General features: G+C 44.7%; 1 protein-coding gene across 3 annotated transcripts in view; it reads left to right on the top strand.

Annotated features, from left to right (window-relative positions):
- Positions 1 to 18: 18 nt before the first annotated feature.
- The window catches only part of SUPT6H (SPT6 homolog, histone chaperone and transcription elongation factor), a 33,860-nt gene continuing 17,462 nt past the window's right edge, over positions 19 to 16,416 (top strand). The window contains exons 1-11 of one of the 3 annotated variants that reach the window (XM_044248301.1): positions 19 to 157; positions 10,548 to 10,689; positions 11,463 to 11,621; positions 11,719 to 11,795; positions 12,160 to 12,352; positions 12,573 to 12,657; positions 13,293 to 13,566; positions 14,162 to 14,263; positions 14,501 to 14,617; positions 15,571 to 15,660; positions 15,868 to 16,010. In XM_044248301.1, the coding sequence (XP_044104236.1) occupies positions 10,581 to 10,689; positions 11,463 to 11,621; positions 11,719 to 11,795; positions 12,160 to 12,352; positions 12,573 to 12,657; positions 13,293 to 13,566; positions 14,162 to 14,263; positions 14,501 to 14,617; positions 15,571 to 15,660; positions 15,868 to 16,010 (1,349 nt within the window). In that variant the 5' untranslated portion in view covers positions 19 to 157; positions 10,548 to 10,580. Of the gene's footprint in view, positions 199 to 7,867; positions 7,999 to 10,547; positions 10,690 to 11,462; positions 11,622 to 11,718; positions 11,796 to 12,159; positions 12,353 to 12,572; positions 12,658 to 13,292; positions 13,567 to 14,161; positions 14,264 to 14,500; positions 14,618 to 15,570; positions 15,661 to 15,867; positions 16,011 to 16,416 lie in introns of those variants that run through there. The other 2 variants (XM_044248302.1, XM_044248300.1) reach the window with 2 other exon arrangements.

Here is a 16,416-nt window from a genome sequence, read left to right as displayed (position 1 = left end):
GGAAGTGACGTAGCACGTTGACGCAGCAGCGGCGGCGGTGGCGGCGGCGGAGGGGCCGTGCGGTGGGTCCGTACTATCCTTTCCCAGTCTCGGTTCGACGACTCCATTTTCCTTGGTGGGGGCTTAGCGCACCGGAGTAGCGGCTGGCTTCAGGCAGGTAAAGTTCGAGCTGGAAAGCGTGTTCCTCGAAAGGGTCAGGTGAGGAACAAGGCTCTTAGGGCCTGGTCCCGTAAGGGAAGAGTTACTGGGGAGCGGTATGCGGGAAGAAGGGGGCCCCCCCGGCCTTCCCTACTCTATGAGGGAAAGGGGGAAGGAAACCGGAGTAGTTTCCTAGAGTCTCAGAGCTTTTCCCAGCCCTATGCTACCCGGAGCCCGTGAATTGTATCAACAGGCTTCCTGGGATTCCGTGCTTCTCTCGAGAGCTTGTGAAAATTGGGCCACGCCAAAGGATTTGGGAATGGAAGGGACTTGGGGCATCTGAGTCAGGATCAGGTGATCGAATTTTTTGTTCTGGCAATGTTAAACCTACGGATCTTTCAGGAGTTAGGCCATTGGGCTAGAGGGCGATGCTAAACACCTTCTTTTTCCGTATTGTAGAAAATAAAATTAGAACTTTTTATAGATGGTTGCAACCATCAACCGCCTACTGCAAACATCCGAATGGGCTACTGAGTCAAAACTTGATTTTCTTCCAGTTTCTGCCTTTCTCTCCAGGCAGTCCCTTGAACCATCTGGAGCAGTTCGTTTCTCTTGGTTGTTTCAAGAAGTGATACTTATTTATTTTTTTTTAAGAGGAGGCTAAGCTCTCTGAAAATGCATTCGTGGAAATTCACTGTAATATCAGAAGTAGCAAGGGAGTATTGAGTTACACCGCTGCTATTAATGAGCATGGAGAATGTAAACAGTTTTGAATTTGATTAATTCCTTCTAGGGAAAAAAAAAAAAACTTAACTTGCAGTGTTTATTTGGAAGGTACCGATTCTAAAGTCTTCAGTATATTGATTTCAAAAGTATGATTGCTCCTTCATCACCTGATTTTAGAGCCCCTTTCCATCACTTGAGTCCATCCAATACAAATACATTCTTCTTTAGTTGGCTTGTATGGCTACTAAATTAGATTAGCGTAGTTACTCCCTAAAAGGTTTAAACCTTATTAAGAGATTATTTACGTCTAGAAGTGGTGCAGTCTAGAGAGGCTGTCAGGTTTCACAGTCAGTAGACCTTCATAAGAATGGAAGCCCATGTAATATACTGGAAACCGTCTTTGGAGGCAAGTAAATTTGCCCGTGCTCCTATGTTCTTGGTCTCAATAAATGGCATTATGGTCAGGATCCTTTGTAAAATCCTTAGATTCTTCCTCTCCATTATTCTTTGGTAAAATCAATTACCCAATCCTACCTCTCCATAAAAATCTTTTCCCAGGGCTCCTGGGTGGCTCAGTGGGTTAAAGCCTCAGCCTTCGGCTCAGGTCATGATCCCAGGGTCCTGGGATCGAGCCCCACATTGGGCTTTCTGCTCAGCAGGGAGTCTGCTTCCTCCTCTCTCTGCCTGCTTCTCTGCCTACTTGTGATCTCAGTCTGTCAAATAAGTAATAAATAAAATCTTAAAAAAAAAAAAAACCTCTTCCCATCACATACAAATTACGTTCTGGAATCCCCCTCATCCCCCTCCAGCTAGTATCCTTATTTTTTTAATTCTCTCATAGCCAGATTTCTATCTGTGTCAACTTTCTCGAATTTTATTCATTTTTCTGGCTCTACTAGTCTGGTTTCTCTTCTGACCATTTGGTTGAAGGTCTCTGGTTGAGGTTACTAATGATTTCTTTATTGCCAAATCTCATGGATACTTTGTTTTTACTTTCCTCAATCCCTGGAATATGCAACACAGTTTACTTCTGTCTTGACACTCAGTCTTCTCTTGGGGCGAGGGTGGCTCAGTCTGTTAAGCGTCTGCCTTCGGTTCAGGTCATGATCCCACAGTCCTAAGATAGAGCCCCCGTCAGGCTTCCTGGTCAGTGGGGTGTCTTGGTTCTCTCTCTCTCTCCCCCATTGCTTGTGCTCGCTCACTCTCAAATAAATGAAATCTTTTTTAAAAAAGAAGAAACTCTTCTCTTGGTTTCATTGACACTTAACTCCTGGATCATCTCCATTTTTCTGGCTGCTCCTTCTCAGTGTCCTTTGCTAGCCACTTTTGCTCTCTGTCTAGTGTGTAAATGTTGAATTTCCTTCAGAGTTTAATCTTGGGCTCTCTGCCTACGTCCTTTAGAAGATCCAGTCTCACGGCTTAAATTACCATCTGAAAAGTGGCAACTGTTCAAAAGTTCAGCTCTTTAGTCCTACCTTCTCTATGTTCCAGAATCATATACAGAATGCCTATTTAATAGTTCCATTTGGATGTTTCTTAGACATCCCAAACCTAACATAATAAAAAGAACATTTTAGTTTTCCCATAATTCCAAACGTGATCTCCCCTGTTTCACTAAGAGGTACTCTCATCGACATGGTAACTGAAGCCAGACCTGTGAGAATCATCTTGGATTCTCTTCTCTTACTACCCTCCTACCCAAGGCTTTTGGTAAGTCCTGTCACTTCTTCCAAAATATATTTCAAATCTATCTTCTGTTCTCATCTCTGTTTCTACCACCCTATTCCAAACCACCATCATCTTTTGCCTGGGCTCCAAGAAGGGTATCCTCAGTTTTCCCTGTTTCAATCCAGGTCTCCCTGCTTAAAGCACCCCAGTGGTTTTCCATGGCTTTCAGAGCCCTACTTGAGCAGGCCCCTCCTCCTTCTCCCATTCTACTGCCTTCAGTAGTACTCCCATTCTCTGGCCACACTGGCCTTAGGACATTGCCTACCGTATGCCAAGTTCTTGCCTACCTTTTCTTTTTTTTTTTTTTTAAAGATTTTATTTATTTATTTGAGAGAGAGAGACAGTGAGAGAGAGCATGAGAGGGGAGAAGGTCAGAGAGCGAAGCAGACTCCCCATGGAGCTGGGAGCCTGATGTGGGACTCGATCCTGGGACTCCAGGATCACGCCCTGAGCCGAAGGCAGTCGTCCAACCAACTGAGCCACCCAGGCGTCCCTTGCCTACCTTTTCTACTAGGAACCTCTTCTACCTATTGTTGACATCTCAGGCTAAACTCACTCTCTCAGAGATAAGGGTATTTATTTCCTTTCTGGTTCTTAGAGCAATGTTTATTTTGTTTGTTTTCTACACCAAAATATAGATATCCTAGGAACAAGGACTCTTTTTTTTTTTTTTTTTTTAAATATTCCTGACATGTAGTAGGCACTCATCAAATAAATCTTTGTTGAATTAGCAAGTACACTACGCCAATTCAGTTTAAGTCCGTTCGGTTTAAAACCCTACAGGGGTTTTCCCAGCACCTTTTAGAGTCCACAGTCTTTAACTTACTCTATCAAGATTCTTATGACTTCACTCCAACTCATTATGAACCGTGCTCCCTCTCTAGTCAAACTGGCCCTCACTGGCCCTGCCACGGGCCTTGGGCCTTGTGCTGGAAATACTCTCCTCCAACACCACCACCACTTGTATGACCACCAGAGAAGACAGCTCCTCCCTTTAGCTAATTCCTCCGCAGTTTTACAGTCTTTATTCAAAGTCACTTTCTCAAAACCAGATTGGAGTCCACTCTTATGGGCTCCCATGGTACCTTGGTCACAATTCTTTCAGTTATCCCTGTACTCCTAGATCATGGGTCAACAAATTAAAGCTCCTTGGCCAAATTAAGCAACTCCCATTCATTTACATATCATCAGTGTCAGATTTTGTGCTGCAGTGGCAGATCTGGCCCTGTGTGGTTAGGAATATATTCCCCAGTGTGTGTGGCACAAGACTCAGTAACTTACTCCCACCCTCTCTTGCAGGGATTCTGATTCTGGTTACATATTTCAGTTGTTTCTGCTCCTCTTATGTCCTTATTCAGCAAGTAAATGTGGAAAGAGAAGAGATTACTTGTATTCTTAAATTACTTATGCTAGGGCGCCTGGGTGACTCAGTGGGTTAAGCCACTGCCTTCGGCTCAGGTCATGATCTCAGGGTCCTGGGATCGAGTCCTGCATCGGGCCATTTACTCGGCAGGGAGCCTGCTTCCTCCTCTCTCTCTCTCTCTCTGCCTTCCTCTCTGCCTACTTGTGATATCTCTCTCTCTCTCTCTCTCTGTCAAATAAATAAATAAATAAATCTTTTTTTAAAAAATTACTTATGCTAGTCATCATTAACAATAATGCTTTCTATGCTCTGTTATTGAAAAGATCCTAAGAGGGGCACTTAGGTGGCTCAGTTGGTAAGCATCTACCTTTAGCTCAGGTCATGATGTCAGGGTCCTGGGATCAAGCCCCTCATTGGGCTCCCCGGTCAGGGAGGAGTCGGCTTCTCCCTCTCCCCCAGACTCTCCCTTCTGGCTTGTGCTTTCTCTCACTCAAATAAATAAATAAAACCCTTAAAAAAAAAAAAAAAGTTCATAGTACTATTTCCTATAATCATGGTGTGCACATTAAAGTGATGATAGGTAGAGTTAATGTTTTCTGTTTTTTGTGTGTGTGCGGTTTTGTTTGTTTCATTTTGTTTTAATTTAATTTATTTATTTGGTAGTCAGAGAAGGAGGCAGAGAGAGAGGAAGGGAAGCAGGCTCCCTGTTGAGCAGAGAGCCCGATGGTGGGTTCCATCCCAGGACCCTGGGATCATGACCTGAGCCGAAGGCAGAGGCTTAACCCACTGGGCCACCCAGGCCTGTTTTGTTTTGTTTTTAAAGATTTTGTTTGTTTATTTAACAGACAGAGATTACAAGTAGACAGAGAGGCAGGCAGAGAGAGAGAGGAGGAAGCAGGCTCCCTGCTGAGCAGAGAGCCCAGTGCAGGACTCGATCCCAGAACCCTGGGATCATGACCTGAGTCGAAGGCAGCGGCTTAACCCACTGAGCCACCCAGGCGCCCCTGTTTTGTTTTTTAAGTAATCTCTGCACCCAACATGGGCTTGAATTTACAACCCTGAGATCAGTGCATGCTCTACTGACTGAGCCAGCCAGAAACATCTTACTTTTTCTTTATTTTAACATCTTGATTTGGTTTGATTAGGATTTTTCTTCAAGAGTTCTGAATTTAAAAGAACTTTTCTTAAGTGGATTCTGAATACTTCATTTACTAAACTTCCAGGTTTTTGAATTCCAAATTGGGTAGTCCCTTGTGAACACTTCTGAAATAGTCCTGGGCTTTTGTTCAATTTAAAATACAGAACGTTTTAGAGTTGAAACTCCATAGCAGACTTGTGGAGCTGTTCCCCATACCACTAGGCCCTTTTAGACCTAAACCTTTGTTCATGCTGCTTTTTCCAGATTATCCTCTTAACTCCTCTCAACTCAGGCATCAGCTTTTCTGAGGCATTCTCTGACATCTCTCTCTCTTCATATCGCTCCCATAGTCCTGGTATATAACTATAATACAATGTTCATTATGCTTTGTCATAAGTGCATGTACAAATTTTTTGACATAGATTGAATTCAACCAAGGTAAAAAAGCATATTTTACTCATTTATATATACCCAAGTCCCAGCACAGAGCTTAATCCTGTGTCTGTGTGTGTCTGTGTGTGTGTCCACACACATATATATGTATGTATTTAAAAATAAATGTTCATTGAAGCTGGCAGTGGAGGGAATTAACAGCCATCTTTTTTGCTCTGGTCTCCTTTAAATTGCCTCCTACATCATCTTGTTGAAAAGGAGGGACTGCCGAGGGCCTCCCTGTGGCAATCTGATCCCAGCTCCATTCCTCTTCCAGAGAATGTCATGGTAACGGCCAGCCTCTCCCTTTGAGCCACATCTTGTACTGCAGCTGTGCTTCTGCCTGGAGAAACTTCTCTTTGCTACCCCATGCCCTTTCTAGACCTATTTCAGTAGCAGATTTAACTTAACCGTCTGAATGTGGGGAAAATTCAAGAGCCTAAGTTCTAAATAAAAAATCTGAACTCTGCTGGGCTCATCTCAGATATCATACGTTAATAGTAATCATACGCTAATGAAGAGTGTTTTTGTTCGAGAATAGTTGCTGCTTGCCAACCTCAGCCTGCAGTGCTGCGGCACCCTCCGCACATTTAGCTCCAGCGAGTTGCAGCAAGTCAGGCTTGCTTCTGGTACACCTCTTTAACTGAAAGTCTTGGCACTGAGCTAGACTGGAAGCATCCCCCCCACTAGAGCACAGCATGTACTTTATTGCTAACCTAGGGAATGGGAGGAAAGCTGCGCGTAGCACAGAGCACCAGCTGCCCCCCAGAGGGAAAAAGCTGTTGTTTTTGTCAGGTAGGCTGTCTGTTTCTCTCTGGTGAGTAGACAGAAGGGCATCTGGTCTGCAGGAGCTGGGATTTAATATGAAGATATTGAGGCCCTATAAGACTGAATTTGTGGGTCTGATAGCCTAATTAAAGCAAGCCATGTGTGGTGGGGTACTGTACCCAAATCTATTTTTAATGGCTTAGTTCAGGGCTGGGGGCGGGGGCTTGATGTGAGGATTCAAATTAGAGCACCAGATTTAATTAGCAGTTTACATACTCACTTTCTACAGTACTCAAAGTAAATTACCTTAAGGACATAGATCTTGGGGGAAAAAAGAATATTGGTCTAAGCACAAGACTTGTATCACCACCCTGTGGGTGTACAGCTGTAGAGCATAGCAACTCTCAAATGTGTTGATCTTAGGACCCCTTTATAATCTGAAAAATAATTTCAGATTGCAAAGACATCGTGTTTATGTGAGTTGTATCTGTTGATGTTTATGAGATTTTTGTATTTTGATGTTTATGAGATAAAAACTTACAATTGGGTATATTAATTCATTTTAAAATAATAAAGTATCACCAAAAAAGTAATTATTTTGCAGTATATGGGTATATTAAATTAACATATTATGTGCACCTTAAACTTACACAGTGTTTTATGCCTATTATATGTTAATAATTTAACTGGGAAAAAAATAAGCTCACTACATTTTAACATAAATGATACTTTTATTAAAAAACAATTATAATCTTCAAAACAAAAGTAGTGAGAAGAGTGACATTGTTTTAAAGACTTTATTTATTTGAGAGAGAGAACATGTACACGGTGTGGGGAATGAGGGGAGCAGAGGAAGAGGGACAGGCAGACTCCACCCAGTGCAGGGCTCCATCCCATACTCTAAGATCACAACCTGAGCTGAATCCAAGAGTCGGATGCTTACCTGACTGAGCCACTCAAGTGCCCCCCCCAATCTTTTTAATGTCTCCCTTCATAGAATACATCTGGGTTTTCATATCTGCTTCTGCATTCAGTGTTGCGATACTATACATCATATTACCTCTGGAAAACTCCACTGTACACTCATGAGAGAAGGGAGGAGATGGTTTCCTGACCACACTTGAACTAGACCTGCTGACATACTAGAAACAGCTGTGCAGCTGTGACTTCTGAGTCTGACACAATTTAACTCAGATCTCAGCTCTTACTGATATATTTGTAGCAACTTGAACAAGTGACTTCCTCTGTGAGTCTTTCATCTCCTTTGTTGAGTGGAGAGAGTGCACTGTAACTCCTAGGACAGTGTAGGGGTTAATAGATGTCCTTAAGTGTCTGGGACTTGGTAGGTGTGTGATTACGGTTCCTCTGGGCACTCTTGTTTTTTAATTGCTTAAAGGAAAAGCCTATATTAGTTTGCTTGAGTTTTGTGTGAGTGTTGTGGGTTGGGTGGTTTCTAATTCTTTTCCTGTGCCTGCTTTCTGCATGTAATGCATAAAATTGTTCCGTGGTCCTTATTTGTTTTCGTATCTCTCTCCCTCTACCAGAAATAATCCTGCTTCTCCTCAAATCCCCAGGTCTGAGCAGAACGTATGTACACGTCTACGTAAACGGCAGGCATTCAGTAAAGCTTGAATGGCATCTGAAACCTCAGCCTGAAATTGAACATAAGACCATGTCATTGCCCCTCCCTTTCCACCAGAACTCGGTACCTTCAGTTTTGTTTCTTTGAGTTCAGTCAATCTTAAATTAATTGCTTGTGATATCAGTTGATATCAGTAAGGGTAATTTCCAGAAAAATTAGAGCCATAGCACCTAAGGCTCCTTCTAGATCTCAGACCATTTCAGGTAACTTAGCCAACCTCCTCTTTTCTCCCATCCCACTGCCATCTTTATCTGGAAATGTGGCAACAATATGAAAACACAAGTAATTTATTTAACAGATATTTAGCTGTTCCTATTTTGTGCAGAGCACTAGAAGGATATAAGTTACTTGGTACAGAATCACAGAGTGCCTTCTGATGCCTCTCTTTTGGCCATTTATGTTTTCATAGTTTTTAGTACTCCTTCAGTTAGATATGGTCTTTAATATCCTGAAGCTTGTGGTCTTAGGTGTGGAGAATGGGCACATACACAATGGACCATAATTCAGGACAAGGTGAGGAATGATGCTGAGTTTATCAGCAGCCAGCTTCAGGATTCCAGAATAGGATCTTGATATTATGATGTGTGTGATGTGTGCTGTGTTTTAAGTTTTTTATTTTTTTTTTAAAGATTTTATTTATTTATTTGACAGAGATCACAAGTAGGCGGCAATGAGGCAGGCGGTGGGGCGGGGGGAGGGGAGGAGGCTCCTTGCTGAGCAGAGACTCTCCCCCCCCCCCCCCCCCCCCCCCCCGATCATGACCTGAGCCGAAGGCAGGGGCTTTAACCCACTGAACCACCCAGGTGCCCCTGGTTTTTTTAAAGTCCTACAAGATGTGGGGCACCTGGGTAGCATGGTCGTTTAAGCGTCCTACTCTTGGTTTTGGCTCAGGCCCTGATCTCAGGGTCGTGAGACCCAGCTATGCATTGGGCTCCATGTTCGGTGCAGAGTCCGCTTGAGATTCTCCTCCCTCTCTCTCTCTCTCAAATAAATAAATCTAATAAAGTCCTACAAGGCCCAGGTAACTCCATGTTATGGTTTTGCCATTTCCAGGCCCTGGGTGAGTCTGAAAGCGGGGAGGTAGAAGACAGAGTTGGGACTGGTTGGTACCAAATTACAGAATGCTAAGAAAAATTAGGCCCAAGATTCAAATTCAGACTCAGTTAACATTGATTGAAACCGTAAATTTGGTTCTTTCCCCTGTGTCATCTAATAGTCTCAACTGCTCTACAAGGTAGGTAGTGCTATTCCTGTTTTTCAGAAGAAGTTGATAATCCAGACAAATTCAATAATTCGCTTAGTTTATAGATCTGGTAGATGACAGGACCAGGTTTTGATCTGTACTCTTAAGCTCAGCAATCTTTGCATTTAACTATGTTGCCTTTATTTTGTAAGCCGTGGAGGTGACTTTCAAAATGTTTTTTGGCTAGGGAAGTAAATGGTAAAAATAGAGTTATGGTTCTCATGTTTCTAAAGAGACCCCCTTCTCCCTTCACATACTCCCAATCAGTAGTCACACACATGGCTCAGGTTCATGAAATGTCATTTAATCTGTGGAAAAGAATTGTCCTTTTCACTCTGTCAGCAGCCAAATGTATTATAAATGAAGTATTTGTCATTTAGGTGGCACTTGCTTAAGAAATACCCAAATTTCTTATGAGCAAGTCATATAATCTTGCTGCTACCATATCCCTACCTATATAACCACTCCTACACTAATTTCTTTCCTCATTCACCCATTCTTGCCCCCAAATGATAAGTGAGATAAAATTCTTTGTTATACAGTTGACCCTTGAAGAACGTGGGAGTTAGGGGCACTGGCCTCCCCGACCATTAAAAATCTGCATATAACTTTTGACTCCCCGAAAACTTTACCAATAGCCTACTGTGGACTGGGATAACATAACATGATAACCTAAATAGTCAATGAATACATTTTGGACGTTATATGTATTATATACTTATATATATTACTATATATGCTTAAAGTGAACTAGAGAAAAGAAAATGTTAAGAAAAGCACATTGAGGGGCGCCTGTGTGGCTCAGTGGGTTAAGCCTTTGCCTTCGGTTCAGGTCATGATCTCAGGGTCCTAGGATCGAGCCCCGCATTGGGCTCTCTGCTCAGCAGGGAGCCTGCTTCCCTCTCTTTCTCTCTGCCTGTCTCTCTGCCTACTTGTGATCTCTCTCTCTCTCTCTCTCTCTGTCAAATAAATAAATAAAATCTTAAAAAAAAAAATCACATGGAGGAGAAAATGCATTTACAGTAGTCTGTATTTATTGGAAAAAAATCTGTAAGTGGATCCATGCAGCTTAAACTCCTGCTGTTCAAGAGTCAACTATGTATGAAGAAGTCCAGGGTAATCAGTTATCTTCTTTTTTTAATCATCTTTTTAAAGGAACATGTGAGAGTGGTAACAATGGGAGGGGTGGAAAATGGATGCGATGGAGCCATCTGATTCTTACTGTCTCCTCCCTCGGTGGGAATGATGGAGGAGGCAGAGTTGTGGCATGTGACTAAACGGCTATTGGTGGAAAGGCTTAAGGATACTCTGTAAAGTCATGTGTCTCATTTTTTAAATTTTTTTATCCCCATCTTCCTTTCTTCCCTAGTCATCTTTGGGCAGGCCGTGAGAAGCTGCAGCCATGTCTGATTTTGTGGAAAGCGAGGCCGAGGAGTCGGAGGAAGAGTACAATGATGAAGGCGAAGTGGTGCCCCGAGTCACCAAGAAATTTGTGGAAGAGGAGGATGACGGTGAGGAGGCCCCAGCCTCAAGCTTCTCCCCACTATTGCTAAGCTTTGGATAGTTGGATTCTTGCTGATGAGAGGCTCAGGCTGAGCACAGAAGTTATCACACATGAGGTACCAGCTTGAGAATTTTCAGTAATTTATAGAAAATACTTACTGAGCATCTGTCTGCTGTATGCCAGGCACTGTGCCTAGAACTAGAAATATAAAGACCCTGCTGTCTTGGAGTTTACATAAGTGGGTGGGGACAGACAGTAAATCAACAAATAAATATATACATAATGTTTTCCTCTTTTAGAGACCTAGCAGTGTTGGTATTTTTGTGCCCAGTTTCCTATTTCTCTGGCCAAACGCAACCATTAGGATCCTCAGCAGAGTAGAGCCATGAAATGGTTTTAAAGACAGAAAGGTAAATGTAAGTGTTATCAAAAGAATTAGGGATAAAAGAAGTAATATAGCTGCCAAATTTATAAACTAAAAGGAAAACAAAGATTATTGGTGGCTCTAAATCTAGTGTGAATTTTGAAGAGCCCAACTAATTAGGAAGATCATCTTTGCCTAAATACAGATGGTGAACATAGAAAGGAGATCATCCTTTTCCAGATACTGCTGCTATAAGCCACTGGCCATGTTTTACATCTTTAAATGAGGCTGAAAAGTTAGCATGGCACCCATATCATTAGCTTTAAAGCAGAGAGAGAATCACAGTCAAGCAGGTGGCCCCGCCCCACTCCAGCCCATTACCCAAACTCCATACCTCAAACATGCATGTTTTCCAGATGAGGAGGAGGAGGAGGAGAACCTAGATGATCAGGATGAGCAAGGCAATCTGAAAGGCTTTATCAATGATGATGACGATGAAGATGAAGGGGAGGAGGATGAGGGTAGTGACTCTGGTGATTCGGAAGATGATGTTGGCCACAAGAAGAGAAAACGCAGTGAGTAGTCTCTCCTCAGTCAAGCGAGGCTGGGGTGGAAGTTGCAGTGGAGAAGGGGACCTCTCCGTCGCCATGGGTAACACTTTGTTTTCTCCAGCATCTTTTGATGACCGCCTGGAGGATGATGATTTTGACCTCATTGAGGAGAATTTGGGTGTCAAAGTCAAAAGAGGAGTAAGTGTCACTCTTTATCTCTGTCCCTGGGGAATGAAGGAAAGAAAAATCCTTGAAATTCCGTGATTTCGGGGGGGATGAGGCACTCCAGAATACTTTGGGAAGCATTAGGGAAGAGAAAGTTGCTCCGAGTCCTTGTGCCGTGGAGACTAGCTTTGCATCCCCGAACTGGATGCCTGTTGGAGACAGTCTTGTCAGAGTTTCAGGGGTGGGCTTGGTGCTCAAAGAGCATCACTTAACCTGTTCTTTGCCATCTCCCTTGGTCAGCGCAACCATGGTGGGAAAATGGGAGTGAGACTAGAAAGCAAGCATCCTTAATGCCCATCCCCTCAGACCCTGATGAGAAAGGTTTTCCCACCCCTAGCAAAAATACCGACGTGTCAAAAAAATGTCAGATGATGAGGATGATGACGAGGAGGAATATGGCAAAGAAGAACATGAAAAAGAGGCAATTGCAGAGGAAATCTTCCAGGATGGGGAAGGGGAAGAAGGGCAGGAAGCCGTGGAGGCCCCCATGGCTCCTCCAGAGGAGGAGGAGGAAGATGATGAAGAATCAGGTATGTGGCATCAGGCAGGGAAGCCTGGGATTGCCTAGCTCCTACAAGCAGGGTGGGAAACCATCCTGTAACTAAAGGCCGCCAGCATCTGACAGAAAGAAGTTCATTTTTAGGAGTCTCCCTACTCTTCTCCCTGGCCACTCACGTGATAGGAAATAAAGCCATTCAGTCCTAGCTCATGCCCTGCCTCTGAGCACTAATCCCTTCCTTCCCTGCCCAGACATTGATGACTTCATTGTGGATGATGATGGACAGCCTCTGAAAAAACCTAAGTGGCGGAAAAAGCTTCCCGGATACACAGATGCGTGAGTGGGGTCTGCTATAGGGTGGTGATAAGGGCATCTGAGTAGATGCAGTCAGGAAGGAGGAGGTCAGATGTTTCTGCCAAAAATGGAACATCCCAGCTCTGAACCGTTTTTGCTTCCCTGCCTCAGATAAGCTTTCCTGGTCAGGAATGTCAGACTGCTCCTAGAAGCCCTGAGAGCTCTCTGCATTGTGGGGCCATTGTGGGCTCAGGGCGGAGTCACCTATGTGTACGCCTCCATCCAGCCTCCCTCTGCACCTGCGGCTCTGTGTTTACTCATCTGTATATCAGCCTTCTAAGTATAATTTTGTTGACAAAAGCTTTTGCTCTAAGGGAATACTGTGTTGCCTTAGCGGAAGATGACCCTGCTGAGCAGAATATGGACCTGAGCAGAATATGGATCTTTGATCCCTGACATGGGCACATTACCAGCCATGGGCTTTTTATCTTCCATATATAATAATTTTCCCAGAAATATCCCCCAATTAAGCCTTTATTCCAGAGTAAATACGCTTTTTTAATTTACCTTTTTCTTAATCTTTGTTTCCTTTGGGGCAAGTAAAGGATCTATGCATGGGGTGCATCTCTCTCCTCTCACCAGAACCTGGCCCAGCAGCCTCTTGCTGTCACCCACAGGGCCCTGCAGGAAGCCCAGGAGATTTTTGGTGTGGACTTTGACTATGACGAGTTTGAGAAATACAATGAGTACGATGAAGAACTAGAGGAAGAGTATGAGTACGAGGATGATGAGGCTGAGGGTGAGATCCGCGTGCGCCCCAAGAAGACCACCAAGAAACGTGTGAGCCGCAGGAGCATCTTCGAGATGTACGAGCCCAGCGAACTAGAAAGCAGCCACCTCACAGATCAGGACAATGAAATCCGGGCCACAGATCTGCCTGAGAGGTTCCAGGTAAGAAAGCACCAGCTTTGCACGCTTGCGTGGCTTAAGTTGTTTAGCCTCTGCCTTCAGCTCAGATCATGATCCCAGAATCTTGGGATCCTGTCCTGCCTCAGGCTCCCTGCTCGGTAGGAAGCCTACTTCTCCCTCTCCCACTCCCCCTGCTTGTGTTCCCTTGCTGTCTCTCTCCCTCTCTCTCTCTGTCGAATAAATAATAAAATCTTTAAAAAAAGCAAGCAAGCACCAGCTTCTGTCCTTCTGCCAGTCTGTCATCACCTGCCTTGTGCCTCCTTCCTCCAAAAGTTGTAGCAGAGGAACAGTCTAGCAACAATCTGATACTGGATGGTATGTTGGAAATTGGCTTTGAACCCCACTGACTGGGGGTGCAGGGAGTCCAGCTCTTAGAGAAGGCACTTGTGCTTCTGGTTCTTAAAATGGCACGCTTCCTTCAGCAGATACACAAGGCATTTACTTCGTGCCAGGACAACACTCTTCCAGGGTGCCGGAAATGTGTGTCTGTGGAGCTAACGTTTCTGTCCTGGAGTGGTATATGTGTTTCCCACAGGAATACAGGATAAAGTCGGCCTCATTGTCTTCTCCCCCACAGCTCCGCTCCATCCCAGTTAAGGGGGCTGAAGATGATGAACTAGAAGAAGAAGCTGACTGGATATACAGGAATGCCTTTGCCACACCAACCATTTCTCTGCAGGTATCCAAAAAAAAGATCCTTAGGTTTGACATGAACTGGGGGCCACTTTATCAAGGTGAAGATCTGCTCCAAACGTCTGTGTGCTTAGTACAGGATAGTATGAGTGTGTGTGTGCGTATGAGAGATTTTTCTAGATTTCATCTGATAAGGTTATTCTTTGACATCAAGCAGTTTCACACATGGTAAGACAAAACAAATAAAAGCATTGTTGATGTTTCTGTTTTCTTCTGGCCCTAGGAAAGCTGTGATTACCTAGACCGAGGGCAGTCAACCAGCAGCTTCAGTCGAAAAGGACCCAGCACAATTCAGAAGATTAAAGAAGCCCTAGGCTTCATGCGAAATCAACACTTTGAGGTAGCGGCTCAAGCTCTCTGACGGCCCACTGGTTAGAAATTGTGCTGTGGGGGTGCCTGGGTGGCTTAGTTGAGTGTCCAGCTCTTGATTTTGGCTCAGGTCCTGATCTTGGGATCTTAGGATTGAGCTCCACATCAGGCTCTGTGTTGGGCATGGAACCTGCTTTAGATTGTCTCCATGCCCCTCTGCCCACCCCGCACCCCACCCCACCCTGCTGTGTACATGCTTGTGTGCGCGCTCTCAAAAAAAAAGGGGGGGGGCGCGGGGCGCCTGTGGCTCAGTGGGTTAAAGCCTCTGCCTTCGGCTCAGTTCATGATCCCAGGGTCCTGGGATCGAGCCCCACATCGGGCTCTTTGCTCTGTGGGGAGCCTGCTTCCCCCTATCTGCCTGCCTCTCTGCCTACTTGTGATCTCTCTCTCTCCATCAAATAAATAAATAAATAAAATCTTTTAAAAAAGGGGGGGGCGCCTGGGTGGCTCAGTTAAGATCTGCCTTCGGCTCAGGTTGTGTGGGATCGAGCCTCGCATCAGGCTCCCTGCTCAGCGGGGAGCTTGTGTCTTCCTCTCCCACTCCCCCTGCTTGTGTTCCCTCTCTTGCTGTATCTCTCTGTCAAATAAATAAATAAAAATCTTTAAAAAAAGGAAGAAATTCACCTAGGGATTGAGGGAAAAGGGAGCTACCTGTCAGATGGGAGCCCCCTTCTCCTGTCCTCAGATGTGGTCCCTTGGCTCAAGAGTGTGAGAACCAAAGGAGACTCTGGTGGTGATCAGGAAAATGATGCTACCTGTCTCCAACATCATTTTCCCCTGCTGGGAAGAGCAGAGGCCCTTGATGAGCCAGTGAGGGAGGTCAAACTTCTGACTGAAATTTTCTAGCCCTATTTACCCCTCTGTCAAAGGAGCTCCTTACAGATCTTTCCACTCTGGTTGACTGCAGTCTCCATACTACTCTAGGTGCCTTTTATTGCTTTTTACCGTAAAGAATATGTGGAGCCTGAGTTGCACATCAATGACCTATGGAGGGTGTGGCAGTGGGATGAAAAGGTAAGATGGATCTATGGCCCCTAAGAGGCTGAGGTATGGATTGGGCACCACTACTGCGAGAGCCTGAGCTGCCTATACATACCAGGTGGCAGCCCAAACCTCCCCAGCCTATCAAGCTTTCCCCCCAGGGGCTCCGGGTAAGAAATAGGCAGCCCCAGGTCTCCGAGGCCAAACACCAGCACTTACTCCTGCCCTCTCTCGTCCTAGTGGACCCAACTAAGGATCCGCAAAGAGAACCTAACAAGGCTGTTTGAGAAGATGCAGGCTTACCAGTATGAGCAGATTTCCGCTGACCCTGACAAACCCCTTGCTGATGGCATCCGGGCTCTGGATACCACCGACATGGAGAGGTGATGTGTGCAGGGTTTATTCCATTCAGGGAGACCACAGGCAGGCCCCCAGGGAGCAGTGTAAGCTACTAAGTCCTCAGCGCAGGGTCCGTCCTTTAAAAATCTGATTTGTCACCACATCAGAAGTAATTTTTCTGGCAGGCAAATTCATCTTAGTGATCTATGTTGGTGTAAAAGGTTAAAAGGATAATACAGTCACGTTTGCTGATCTGAGAATTCCTTGCATGTAAAGTTATATGGGAAACCAGATTACAACCAGAAAGGAATTTGAACAGCTTGCAATCAGTGTGGCGTGTGGGAGGGGAGCAGATGACTTTAGTGGCCAGTGTCTTGAAGCTGGAGGGTAGGAGGGGCAGACTTTTCAAGGACTCTGAACTTTGCTAGAGACAGGATACTTCACAGCTTC

Source organism: Neovison vison, chromosome 5 (assembly GCF_020171115.1).
Source record: "Neovison vison isolate M4711 chromosome 5, ASM_NN_V1, whole genome shotgun sequence".
In the NCBI taxonomy this organism is placed as follows: Eukaryota; Metazoa; Chordata; class Mammalia; order Carnivora; family Mustelidae; genus Neogale; species Neogale vison.
This window is presented reverse-complemented; position numbering and strand designations above follow the sequence as displayed.